This window comes from Charadrius vociferus, unplaced genomic scaffold (genome assembly GCF_000708025.1).
Source record: "Charadrius vociferus isolate BGI_N301 unplaced genomic scaffold, ASM70802v2 scaffold104, whole genome shotgun sequence".
In the NCBI taxonomy this organism is placed as follows: domain Eukaryota; kingdom Metazoa; phylum Chordata; class Aves; order Charadriiformes; family Charadriidae; genus Charadrius; species Charadrius vociferus.
In genome coordinates this window covers 496036-509693 of record NW_009648255.1, presented here as the reverse complement: position 1 = coordinate 509693, position 13658 = coordinate 496036, and the positions used below count along the sequence as shown (strand labels likewise).

General features: G+C 46.9%; 2 protein-coding genes across 2 annotated transcripts in view; both read right to left on the bottom strand.

Annotated features, from left to right (window-relative positions):
* LOC104285942 (glucose-dependent insulinotropic receptor-like) overlaps positions 1-749 on the bottom strand; it is a 1264-nt gene extending 515 nt beyond the window's left edge. The window contains exon 1 of the mRNA XM_009884470.1: positions 42-749. Coding sequence (XP_009882772.1) covers positions 42-749 — 708 coding nt within the window. The remainder of the gene's footprint in view (positions 1-41) is intronic.
* Positions 750-4833: 4084 nt separating this feature from the next.
* On the bottom strand, positions 4834-12489 carry LOC104285878 (selenoprotein T). Its single transcript, XM_009884382.1, has 5 exons — positions 12378-12489; positions 11148-11274; positions 9086-9173; positions 7478-7629; positions 4834-5635 (listed from the first exon to the last, which is right to left on the bottom strand). Exons 1-4 carry the CDS (start codon positions 12449-12451, stop codon positions 7505-7507), a joined length of 414 nt encoding a protein of 137 aa, XP_009882684.1. The 5' UTR covers positions 12452-12489; the 3' UTR covers positions 4834-5635; positions 7478-7504.
* Between the last annotated feature and the right edge of the window lie 1169 nt (positions 12490-13658).

The following is a 13658-nucleotide window of genomic DNA, read 5'->3' as shown; positions in this document are numbered from 1 at the left end:
AGGTTGCAGGAGCTGCAGGCGGCCTGCACGGTGCCCCCCACCAGGTAGGGGCCCCAGGAGAGGCTGAAGCCAACAAGGACGATGAGCACAGTCCGCAGCGCCTTGAAGTGGCGCAGGCGGGCACGGGGGGCCCCCGCCTGGGCGCAGGCATGCCGGAGCCGCCGGTGCTGCACGTAGGCGATGCTGCCCACCCAGACATGCAGGCACACCAGCACCAGCAGGGACGGAGCAAAGATGCCGAAGCAGATTGTGTAGAGGTACTCGCTCTTGGCTGCGTAAAGGAGCCCGCAGTAACCTGTGTAGTTGCCTCGCTGGAGGGAGGGCAAGATGAGAGGCAAGTGCCCGAAAAAGGAGGAGAGCATCCAGAGCACAACAAGGGAGAGGACCATGGGCATTTTCTTCAGGAGGGTGGGGTAGGAGAGTGGCAGCGTCACCGCCAGGTACCTGTCCAGGGAGATCAGGAGCAAGGTCAGGATGGAGCCAATGCAAGGTGTCATGCTCATGGCGATGCGCAGGAGGCAGAAGGATTTGCTGCGGTCAAAATCCCCATCGAGGATGTCGTCCAGTGCCTCGGCAATGCACATCACACCCACCAGCAGGTCGGCAGTGGCCAGGTTGAGGATGTAGACATAGCTGGTGCCCGGCTGCTTCCTCATCAGCTGGTAGACGGCCACAATGACCAGCAGGTTGGCTGGGGGGATGAGGCAGCTCAGGAGGGAGTGCAGCACCGCGTACAGGAGGTTGACCATTCTCCCTGGCAAGGAGGGTTGAAAGAGATGCGCAGGAAAACTTGGCCCCAGCACAGAAAACCCCACCACAAAGAGATGTGTGGCTGAGCTTGGAGGGATGGGACAGAAGTGCCTCAGCGCCTCCAGCCGCAGCCCAAGGCCAGGAGCGTGTCAGTTAGTCCTCTAAGGGGCACTTTGTCCATCTCAGGAGACCTCCAGGACCTTCCCAGCTGCCACGAGTCACCAGTGGTCTTTCTAGGGCTCTTGGCCTTCCTTTTACCCATCTGATTTTGCTCCACGCCTGCAGGGATGCTCCAAGATGCGGAAGAGCTGGAGTCCTCACCTGCGCTCAGCACGAGCCACTGCAGAGTGAATGCGCCCAGGGTCGGCCGGCTCCCGAGCACACCTCTGACGCAGAGTGATAAGGAGCAGCTTCGCTAACAAAGCCGAGAGGAGCACTCAGCAAGGATGGGAATGTGGGCAGTGCACGCTCCTCCCAGCAAGGCAGCACCATCCCCTCCCAGTGCAGCGCCCACAGCCCGGTAGCCACAGCACCGGCTTCCCTGGGCACTGCCTCCTGGCCACAGGGAGGTGCGGGGCTACAGGAATACCTGCCGTGTCAGGACACTGCGCTGGGAGCTCAGCCCAGGCTGCCACGTACGACCTCTGACCCAGGGACACCTCACAGCCTCCAGACCCCACTCATGGATGGCAGGGGAACGGCAAAGGATGCACCTCCTCAGGCCCGGGGCAGCCGCGGCACGGCTGGGCAGTGCTGCCCTGGCTGGTGCAGAAAACTGTGCAGGTCTCTCTGCTACAGCCATGGGAAATGAGGGCACACAGGAGACAGCGGGGAGTGGGGCGATGCTCGAGGGGTTCCTCACTGTCCCACCTTTTATCAGGTTCTCCTGGCCACAGATCAGCACACACGTACTAAATGAGCTTTTACTCTATGCAGCTGCAACCACAACACTAGTAGGAAATTGTACAGTAAATGAATCCAAAAAAATTAAATCCAATTTATGTCAAATTAGGCTCTGCATAAACATACTATATTCATTAAGTTCACACTTATTACGGATTTGGAATTTAAGTCTGCCAGTCCAAGACAGCTATTGCAAGTCCTTGTTAATGAGCGGCACGATGGCTCTGCTAACTGCCCTGCACACACCACTCGGAAGGGGCTCGGGCCACGCGTCGTAGCCAGGCAGCCGTGCACAGCGCCGGCCAGCCCCAGCGCCTGGAGAAGCCCCGTCCCCGGGACAGGGATGGCAGCAGGGACTGGTCCTGCTCGCCCAGCCGGGCTCACGTGGCTCTGCTCACGGGGGCGTCAGTGGGGTGCAGAGCCTTTGGGAGGGGCAGGAACCAGATGTTCCACAGAGTAACTGAGGTTTAGCTGCACGCCAAAGCCTGTAACGCAGCCCACTGGGCAAAATCTCATATTAAAATCACCAGAAGTGGGGGGCATTGACACACGCCCACCACGAGCTGCCCCTCACCTCTCCGTGCCCGGGCGATTTCAGAGCTCTCCCCAGAGAGGGAGCGAGGGACTGTCCCCCCGCGCCGCAGGGTCCGAGGCCGAGCAGTGTCCTGCTGCCGCACGGCCCGTCCCACATAACTCTGCAGGCTTAGGCACAGTGCCTTGGGTGAAAATCTTTGATTAGATTAAGTATCTTCTAGATTCTAAATCTTTGCTTTACAAAGATGAAGATCACACCCGGGAGTTTGATTTTGACCTGCTATGCCATCGTCATTCCAGTTTTTAGCAGGTTGTCTGATTTACGCCAGCACAAGCACAAGATGAGACCCGAAAACAGATCTCTGCTGCAAGCAGCTTACACGCAACGGCCCGTTTCTCTGCACTCGCAGTGGGAAATGCGAGACCCATTTTTTTGTCCTTCCCTAGTCTGCACCCAGCTCACAGCAGATCCGCTGGACCTGTATCATCTACCCTTGCGCTTAACAAGCCAAGATCAACAAGCTTGAATTTGCTCCTCAGATTTATTATTTAATATCCATTTTGCTTATGGGTAAAATCAATCAAGTGTTCAAACAGGGCTTTTTCAGATATATAGGTCGTTACACCTTCATTTTAACATTACAAAGTAGCATTGTGCAGGACGGGAGAGCAAAAAGCTGCAATTTTAACACCAGGACGCCACGTGGGTATATGGGTTTCCCGCCGCGCCAAGCAGTGCTGGTTGTCAGACCCATCTCCACAGAAGAAAGACTCGTTAGTAAGATGATTCAAGGAGAAGAAACCCTTTCAGGGTTACCAAATACACAGAAAGCACCGAGGGCGCAGAGAGCCCCGTGGTGAGTATTTCTGGGGGCAGGGAGGGCAGGAGGGTGACCGGGAAGCAGCGTATCCGCGCCCGGGGTCTGTCCCCTGGGCGCTGCTGGAGGCAGACTGCCAGGCTCCGGCTGCCTGGGACCCAAAAACTGCCCAGCTGGGCTTCTGTCCTCGTTCGACTTCAGGAAGCACCGATTTCAGACTAGAACAAGCTCTCCTGGCTAAAGCACCACAAACACCGCAACTGGCTTATAGGAAGGCTGGCGGGTATCGCTGCCTTTAATGACCATCAAGGTTCTTTATTTCCATTTTATTGTTCTGTTTTTTTGTTTGTAAGTGCTCTGTGAACTGGGACCATGGGGCTTGGTCCAGCCCATGAAAAAAAGCCCCCCAATGGAAAAACCTTCTGGTACATTTAAGGGACGTCAGCAAAGGTTCTTGCATAGCTAACCCCAGTGTATCGATAAACCACCTTGCTCAGATGGAAGAGCAGGAACACGGGGGGCAGCAGGCAGATCGTGAACAAATATCGCAAGGGTGATAACATGAACAGCTCACGGAAAATCTTAGCCTAGCAACACATCTGTGCATTTATTTGTTTTCTGTCTAATTTGTCTGAAGTGTACAATTAATGAGAAACTAAAACTGTATCCACACTAGAAAACTTTGGCTAATCTATTTCAGAAGAGACAGCATTTTACATGATTTCATCACAAAGTGGCCTTGAGGCCATTGTGTTTAATGGTTGTGATGGGCAACACCTTTATAACAACTGACATTGGCTTTTCTCTCAGCTGGGCGGACAGAGCCTTCGGTAACTGACACATTTCTGACATCAGTCCCTAAAGCCTTGGGAAGGGTCGAAGAGTTCTCACACGCCATGACAGCTGCCTTTGTCACGGCTCTGCAGATTCCCTTCTCATCTGATCACCACCGCAACAGAGAATCTCCCTCCCCATCCAGAGACAACGTTCAGTAAGAATCACAGAAGGGTTTGGGTTGGAAGGGACCTTAAAGATCACCCAGTCCCTCCCCCTGCCCTGGGCAGGGCCACCTCCCCCCAGCCCAGGTTGCTCCAAGCCCCGTCCAACCTGGCCTTGAACACCTCCAGGGATGGGGCAGCCACAGCTTCTCGGGGCAACCTGCCCCAGGGGATCACCACCCGCACAGGGAAACATTTCTTCCTGATTATCTCATGTCAATCTCCCCTCTTCCAGTTTGAAGCCATTCCCCCTCATCCCATCACCACATGCCCTTGTCACAAGTCCCTCCCCAGCTCTCCTGGAGCCCCTTTAGGCACTGGAAGGGGCTCTGAGGTCTCCCCTTTTTGGCCTTCTCTTCTCCAGGCTGAACCCCCCCAACTCTCCCAGCCTGTCCTCCCCGCAGAGGGGCTCCAGAAGTATCCAGAAAGTACTCCAGCTGTTTTACAAGGCGTGCAAAACCCTGCAGCTCAGAGCAGGGACAAAACATGGAGTGGCAGGCGCTGCCGGGGCTGCACCACCCCACACGGGCGCCAGAGCAGCGGCCACTCGGCCACTGGCAGAGACCCGACGGTGGAGAGAAACCGCAGCGCAGGAGCTGCAGCCCCAGCGCCTCGGGAAGCCAACCCCAGGACGCCCCAGCCCCCGCAGCAGAACTGCATTCAGACTTCCCCTCAGCCCCGCGGGGTTCCCCGGCACAACAGCACCTCAACTCCAATGGCAGCTGAATTCTGGCAGGCGCGTGAAGGGGAGGACAGAGCTCCGTGTGTTCCTTCCAGCACACAGAGGTTGTCAGGGGCTCAGACAAGACAAACGCAAGATTAATGACTTTGGAAAGTAGGCTTTTTATGCATTTTTTCAATTGCAGTTCCAAGAATATCCATCAGTGACTCAAACAAGGTAGTTCACACAGTAAATGAGAACTCTCTATTTAAATTAACCTTCTCGGTTTCTATTCGGGACAGTAGGAAGGCCCAGCTTTTCATCTCTTCAGAATGGTCGAGCAAAAACCTCCTGAGCTGGCCAATGCAATTTAAAAAGCAGTTGATCTTAATTTTTACTGAAGTCACAAAATGATGTAACTACTCTGCATATAATTTTGTTTATATAATTTAGTATATAATGCACTGTTCAACTCTGCCATATATTTTGAAAAATATACAAACCTGCTTTAACCACATTAGAGATATTTGATAGACAGCTGTCAATTACTTAAGTTTAGGACAATATCAGACACTCCTATAACTCCATTTTAAACTACAAAAAGAACATAAATTCATATAAAATACAACAGATTAAACAAACTTTTTTTCTGAGGAAAAATTAGGTATCAACTCAATCTGCCATTGTGTGAAACATGACTATAAAATAAGTTACAATTAGTAATGCCTGCATTGTTGAGCTATGAACTGGTCGAATGAAATCTTAAAAAAACTATACAGTATTATTGCACTCCATGACTGTGCAGTATCTGGAACACGCCAGCACTGAAAGAGGTCTTTCATTAAGTTTTTTTTCAGGAGGCACAACGCGGCTGCGAGAGAAGCATCCAGTCTGTACCAACAGCGAGCTGTCTTCAGTACAGGCCTTCATGGGTCCGAGCCGCGCTGCCTTTGGAAATCACCACTTAATGCCTGGAAACGGAGACACAAGCATTACAGTCGGCAACCTCTCCTGCGCTAAACGAGCAAGCCGTCTCCCACACCGCTGGAACAGAGCGCCGAGGCACTGCTGGTACGCTACCGAGAACAGCAGCCCACGCACGCTTCGCGTTACAAACACCATCTCTTGGGAGGTGGTAACTCACGACAAGAGAGTTCTGTCAGTATTTCATTCCGGGCAATGGCCTACAAGGATACCATCAGAACGACATCGCATCAGCATGAATTTAGCTAAGGAGACATTAAGCCACAAAGTCACCAAGTCTCACTATCAGACTCTGCTAACCGGTAGTGTTACTTCCCACATGGATGGAAATACAACTGAAGGCAGGGGGGTTGCTGTTTTTCTAAACTCATATCCCATTAAATAAAATTCTACATAAGGAGAGTCTTAGCATGCTTTGTAAGTGTAAAAGTGACATCAATCTACTTTGCAGCAAAGAATACTACCCGAGACCCTCCAAATCCATACCTACAGGACGATGGGCTTCAGCAAGCCCATCTGAAAAGTACAAGAAATGCCAAACTTTTTAATACTAAGTAATACTTCAAAAATACTAAACAACTTATTTCATGATTAAGATGTCTTTTGCTAAATTACTGGGACAAATCAGACATAACGGAACAAACAGGACCTGACTGCAGGCATCGGAAGTCAACTGCTTCTCGTGTTCCCCGCATGAGGGCTTGGAGGGAACAATTTCTCTAACTGCTCTCCCCACCAGGATGCGCAGGAGCGTCAGTGGAAGGAGAGATCCATGGGGCTAAAAAGTGGGGTTCGCAGTCTGAGCTCTGAAGCAGTGAGACACAGCAGAGCGCCCTGTTTACAGAGCATGGATTCCTACCAGGAGTGAGACCTGACAGAGCTCAGGTCTCTCTCAACATACACCTCCATGCGCTACTTTCTTGCTTATGTAAATACAACTTTCCAGAAGCCGAATCATGTTAACAGAGCTCCAAAGGAAATCTGTGCAGGTGTTTGCACAGAGCCAGGTCATTAACTGCTACAGCTGGGACCCACGGATGGGTTTAAGGTGGTGAGACAGTTGCAAGATGTCAGTCAAGAGGAATGGGAGCGCAGGGTCTGTCCCTTGAGAGAGGCATGTCTGTCGGCAAGGTAGCGCCAAGAAACCAGTCTCTCAAACGAAAGTGTTCCTGTGCTAAAAACTGCACCACAGCTAATCAGTACTTCACTTAAGTGGTCTCCCAAGGGTCAACTGCCAATTTCTGAACCAAGATCGCTTTTTTGTAGCACATCAATGTTCCTATGTAAAATCGCAAACTAAATGTTTTGAAAGTCACAAGTGATGCAGGAACACAGAATTGGTTTGTCATAAAATATAAAGTAGAGATGTTAACCCTTGGAATATGTGCCAAAGGTTGTAACAGCAAAGCACACAGTTGGGAGCAAAAAAAGTGTTCTACTTTCTAGGGTCCTGCAATTCAATTAGGTTATAAGTTACAGAGAAATCCTTTGTACATAACTATTTCAAGGCACGTAATGCAGTGTGTTTTCTGATCTCTGCATAATACAGTTCACTAACTTAAGGCCTCCCGCACACAGTAACACACTTTTTCTGCCCAAAGGAATGCCAGCTTCCAGTTTTGAAATGGGCAGAGCAAACCCCAACCCAAAACCTCCCACCAAAACAGTATCTGTAAAATCATACATGTCAATTCACTGAAAGTCACTAAAGCTGGTTCTCCAGTAAAACACTTCTAAATGAACAAATATACTATTACAATGTTCAATCTGCGACATGCGGTCCCTCACATCCGCATCAACAGGCAGCTGGTGACTGGAAGAAGACTTACAAGAAGTTTCAGCGCTGATAGATGGGGCTATGATCGATGATGAGGCATTGACTCCATGTGCACATTGAGCTTCATTTCGTTATCGAGAATTTGTACAAGCTGCTGCATGGAAGGCAGGTGGCCAGACTCTAGCTTGGACCACACTGGAACATCTACCACAAAACACAGGGAGGGGAGAAACGCACCATTACATTGACAAAGTCAGAAATTACACAGGGCTAGTTTAAACATAAAATGTATGAGATCTAAGAAGCTATGCAAGTTGGTACTATTTTATATTGAGAGAAATATCTGGGTCAACAATGCTTCAAACCTCTGGCTATACTAAACCCAGTCCAACTAGAAAAAAAGAGTTTAATGTTTCCATTTAGAAGTACATCATACAGATTTAGAAGTTCAAAATAGCCATTGACAAAACATCTAAAAATAGATCAGTAACTGGCAGAATAGCATATTGAGTTTTTAAACCATCACTAAATGTTTGGAACTTGTGGGTCTCATTAGTGTTCATCTCACTTCTGCCTAACGTCTAAGGCTGACCCTCAACAGTTCTGCTTACCAAGATCTGGTGTGGAATGTTCTACACAAAGTAGCTGCAACCATTTTTTTTTTCCCCCAGAAATACAAAAGGCAGCACAGTCCATAAATACTTTAGGGCAAACAGAACATTCATTTCTGATGTTGACAAATACTTACTCCCTCAAATATCCCTCACTGCTATAGCACTTCATGAACCCACACTGAAAAATACAATTGCTGTCATCTACATAAAACAAAAGCCAGACTGGAACCCCACTGCCCCAGAACACAAACCAGAAACTTACAGAAGATCAGATGTGACTGTTCCCCCCCGCCCGGGAAGGCTCTGCTGCCAATTCTAATCTGAGATTTAGGACTGGAAGTGCATCAAGTTCAACTACTTCGGTGCAATACAGTCAGTCTTTAAGAGGTTCTGCAGTGTATGACTTGACTTAGAAACCACTATATTGAAATGCATCCTGCACAACCGTAGATTTAGATTATAAAGCACAGAGCTAGATAACACAATTGTACCTAGAGCCTGAAAAATTCTGTAGTCCATCCATCTTTAAAACCATAAAATTATTTGAAGGCAAAAGGTCCACAGACTCTTTAACCTAAAAAACCAGTATTGCTGTCTGCTGGTACTGAAAATCTGGGAATAGCAATGGATTCAACAGGATTCCAAAGCTAAACCACATTAGAAAACAGGACAGGGAAGGCATCTAATTAACTGGAGAGTACGCTTCCCTAGTTGAACATTTCTTACTTAATGCACATCACAGGCAAAGAAAGAACATAATCCAGTTACTCCAAGTGACTGAGCATTCCTCTACAGAAGTTTTTACACAGGTATTTTGAAATAGATGTTACTGACATCTGTATAAACTGTTTTACAAGACATTTATGATTTTCATCATTTATTGTGATACATAACACCTGAAGCTTCAAAATGGATAGCAATTACCACATACAATCACATTTTGAAACACACATTTCATAACATCATCCCTCACTCCCCAACACAACAGCTCTCAAAAATCTGTGCATACACATGCAACGCAATGCAATTGAAAGTTCTCTGCTCACCATTCAAAGTTATTTCAAATGCACCTGTTGACATACACTGGTTCTCAATCATGTTGCTCAGGAAGAAGACCATCATACAAGCATAAACCTAGGAGAGAACAGAGAGAGAATCCCCAATACTTCAGCCACGTGAGCCACAGCTTATTTCATTCACTCTCAGTAAGTGCTGGAAGTTTACTGGTGTCTCTGAATTCCCCTCTACAACTTATCAAGCAATCTTCCAATCACATAGACATCTTCCTTTCATCCTCTTTTTAAAGAGATCGTGCACACTGCCTTCCCAAGACAGGTATCAAAATAGTTCTGAAATCACACAACTCATAGTCCTGATTCAAACCAAGTTACGTCTTCCTGCTCCTTTCCTCCACAATCTATGCACGTCTCAACAGCCAGTTTGCAGAGTACATGGCTATGATGGCGCTTGCAGGATGACAAGGGAACGCAGCCATTCCTGCGTGTTGCCTGTCATTTTCAGAATAACACTTCATTTCAACAAACCAAAGGCCTAGACACAAACAGCAGAGCAAGTCAAATTGCATTTGTTCACAAGAACTGCCAACCCTCCAGCATTTCTTCAAGTTCATCATCTGGAATTTTCTTTGTGTGTTGGTGCCTCAGGATGAAATGATACAATCTCCAGCAACGCAGCATCTCCCTCCATCGCCAGCACCTTTATAATTCCCTTTTCACGCACAAGGGCACATTCACACAGGTTACTGCAACACCACAGAATTTAGCTTGGGAGAGAAGTTGTTTACAACATCACAGACATGCTGTCCTGGTTTCAGCTGGGAAGGAGTTAATTTTCTGTCTGGTGATTGCTGTGAAGGGAATGTCAGTAATACCTATCAGTCTTAGCTGTTGGTAAGTGATGTTTACACTATTCAAAGACTTTTTTCCGCTTCCCACAGAAGCCCAGACAGAACGATGGCATGGCCAAAGTAATATCCCATACCATAGACCTCATGCTCAGTATATAAATGGGGGTCAGCCGAGGGCGGGAATCCGCAATCACTGCTCCAGACAGTGCCATTCACTGGGTGCTGAGCATCCAGTGCCATTATTATTACTGTTATTTTTCCCTTTCTGTTATTGTTTCTATTAAACTGTCTTTATCTCAACCCACCAGGGTTTTTTCCTTCCTTTCCCCTCCGTTTTCCCCCCTCTTCCCCCCCACCACTTCCTGGGGCAGGAAAAAGGCAGGGGGGGGAGTGAGCGGCTGCGTGGTTCTAGGCACCAGCTAGGGTTAAAGCACGACAGACACCGCAGCCAGCCTAGCTCGGTAGTGTACTTGGCCTATTTAATTAAACAGGATATATTACAGCTTCTGTATGTTCAAACTGACTGGTGACAGAGACGCACTGCACTGGGTAGCTCAGTTTTGAGGATCTGTGCACCAGTAAAATATATAAAGGTTAATAAACATAAATTGCCTTTTTTTTTTCAGTAGAATAAATGTGGAACAAGGTAATTATAAATCAGAGTTCAACAACATTAATCTGTTCGCATCATTAGTACTGACTGATATTCATCCCACAAGGCAGTCTGTCGTGCCAGAGTATGTTCGCCAAAAACACCCACAAAATTTCAACTCCATTTTTCTAATCACCATCAAATTGCACGCCTAATCAATTAAAAGTCTGACAAAAGCAACAACTGCAAAATAGTTATGAGACAATAGAAAAGGGAAGCTGTAATTTAAACACGAATAATACCGGCTTGAAACGCTACTCTTGAGCCCGAAAAATAAAGAATTCTTTTATCTTTGTCAGTAACGTTAACCTCAGCTGTCCCTCTGCAGCACCATCAGCTTGGAAAGACACATACTGAGAGTGAAATCTGGGTCTGTCAAAAACATGAAGCACTACTTACGCTACTGTAAGAATAATTATGCTACCATAAAATTCTCAAGTATGTTTAGATATAGAAGCCGAAAGGCCCTGTTAAGGCTGCAACGTATGAAAGTTAAACCAGTAACAATTGTGAAGTACTCCCAGAGCAGTCTCATGAAGTCATTCTAAAACTACGTTTTCAAAATAAAAGCAGGAAGTATGCTGTTTACCTTATTTTCTTGGCCCCACTGCCAGATGCTTGGAGCTTGCATGCCAAAGAAAGCAAATGGATCCTTGCCAACGATTATTAAGCCTATTAATACTAGTTTGAAGACAGACAGGAAGGATGCTACGTGCCTATCAAAAGACAACACATAAAAGTAACTTAGAAGGTTCACAGTTACTGCTTCACCACTATATAGCTATAATTCACCTAATTAGAAGAATTCTGATAGTGTACAAGCGTTTCAGAGGAGATACAAAACTTTTCAAGTAAGTTTATCTTGCTGAAAAAAAACCCAAAAGCAGCCCACATTAACAACCCCACACATCCTCAGGATACCACTCCTGTGTACCATGCATACAGATTATTTTAAATCTTTTTTCTAAGCAGACATCAAATAGAAATTTGCTTTCAACTGATACATGTCTAAACTGGATAATACATTCAGTTTCTCAAAGGTGTTCCATACTATAGAGACATGTTTAATTGACATGCACTACTTCCTCATAAAGCATTTTCCCAGCTGATGCAGAAATCCCTACAGTTCCTTGTAAGAATTAAACCTATAGCCAGAGACCAAATTTACAGAGGTATTCAATCTTGTAGCATTCTTATCATTGTAATTATTACAGTAATTAGGTCAAGAAGTGATTCAGAAGCCACCACAGTAACTACGGCATCACTCTCTGGCATGCACACAATGGTTTAAATAATAGGAATTAAAACTTTTTTTGTTTTGCCTTTTTCCAAATTTCTTCAGGCTTTCCCCCCCGACTGTAGCTAAGGTCATCCTAGTAGTCCCCCCGATGAGGTTAGCTTTCCCCAATTTAGATGTTAAAAACAAACTCTTCCCTCCTCTGCAATCTTAACCTATTACAGGAATTTGTCACTGAGTGCATAAGCTGATCAACAAATATGAATTTATGTACAGATACATCATGAAGGAAAGCTGCAAAAATTTGCTGTGAAAAAAGTGGATTATGTAATTTACTTTAGATTGGAATGCAACAGGCTTCATCTTACAGATACCCAGATGGCAATATTTGTATGGAAAACTAAGGTGCCTATCTGCAAGTGAAAACATAACTGAGCTTGTATGTAACCATAATAGTAAAAAAACAACCTAAGTTTCCATTTTCAGTATTATTTAAGTATAAGTGCACACGTTCACCACTCACCATGCTGAACATACATATTGGAAAAAAAAGACAATTAGTACTGCTAGTCATTTGCTTACCTATATATAGGTTGAGGAAGGTAGTTTTCCCCTTCAATTCGGATGTCTGGGTACCGCTGGCTAATAACCCGCATGTACTCCTCAAACACCCGCCTGTAGCCTCAGGAGACACTAAACACAGACAGGGATTGTCACCGAAACCGGAGTGCTGTATGTTAAAGTCACTGCTAAATGGGCAACCCCAGTACTCACATCGCTCGCAATCCATTTAGTATAAAGTAAAACTAAAATTCTCCATGCCAAAGATGAAAACTGTTTCACAGCTAAGTTACACATCAAAAATCCCGACAGCTGGCCAGGCACTTGGTTTTACACAAACTTGTTTTCACTTACTAGCACAGACACAATGCTTTGGTATAGCCCACTGACCATGGAATCACTTGTTTCCCTGGTAAAAAGCTATTAAGTTAGAAAGTCAGCATAAGTAATGCCTTGCTCCCTGTCCAAAAAAAAAACCAACCCCAAAACAAGAGTTTCACACAATACTGTTTTTAATTCCTCACTAGTTAAATTGAACTCTTTCTGGGACTGCCCACAGACAGGTAACATGGCTCCCAGTTATTGCTGTGTAAGGACGACCAGATTAACTACAGAAGAGTTAAATATTACAGAGCTGTACTTTGGCTCACGTTTCTACCAGCTGCCTCTGTAATAACTGAAATAAAAATTATCTGGCCTCAGTTTACCGCTGAAGAAATCAAAGTACTTCCTACTGAGCACGCCTTTCCTGGTGCTTCACAGATCCCCACGACACCACCTGGGCCAGACTCTGCTCCAGGATCCGCAGCGAATATTCTCATTCCCCTCCGCCCCACCGAGGAGCCCCGCCACAGCGGTCTGTCCATCCGGGCGAGCTCAGGCAGCGGCTGCAGCTCTGCCCATCCTCACAGCACCTCAGAAACACGGCGACGGGCACTGGAGGTGGCTTTTTTTCCCCCACAAACCACCTGCATGTGCTGGAACCACCTCACCCCTGCCTGCTCCTGCTGGGTTTGCCCTGGGCAGCCGACACCATCAATATTTTTCTTAGAATCACATAAAGGTGCCTGATGGCCCCGACTGCTAGCAATGCCGAGTCACTGACAACGTAACCACCTCACCCGAGTCTTCGCTAAAACAGCAATTCCTCCTAAACGTAACCGTAAGCCAGTCAAATGCCACATCTGCTATTAAAAGGGCCTGAAAAGTGCGGTTTCTATCGCGGGTGGCCATTTTTCCAGCGCCATCTTCTCCAGCGCTGTCCGGTGAGCACCCCCGGCCCGAGCGCGGCCCGGCGGGCCC

Bases quoted from the DNA above. Each gene is read 5' to 3' on its own strand.
- LOC104285878 (XM_009884382.1), bottom strand. From the start codon at position 12,451: ATGCGGGTTATTAGCCAGCGGTACCCAGACATCCGAATTGAAGGGGAA. The intron at 11,275-12,377 runs GTAAGCAAATGA...GTCTTTTGATAG, and splicing joins CTTCCTCAACCTATATATAG to GCACGTAGCATCCTTCCTGT. The intron at 9,174-11,147 runs GTAAACAGCATA...GTTCTCTCCTAG, and splicing joins AGTGGGGCCAAGAAAATAAG to GTTTATGCTTGTATGATGGT.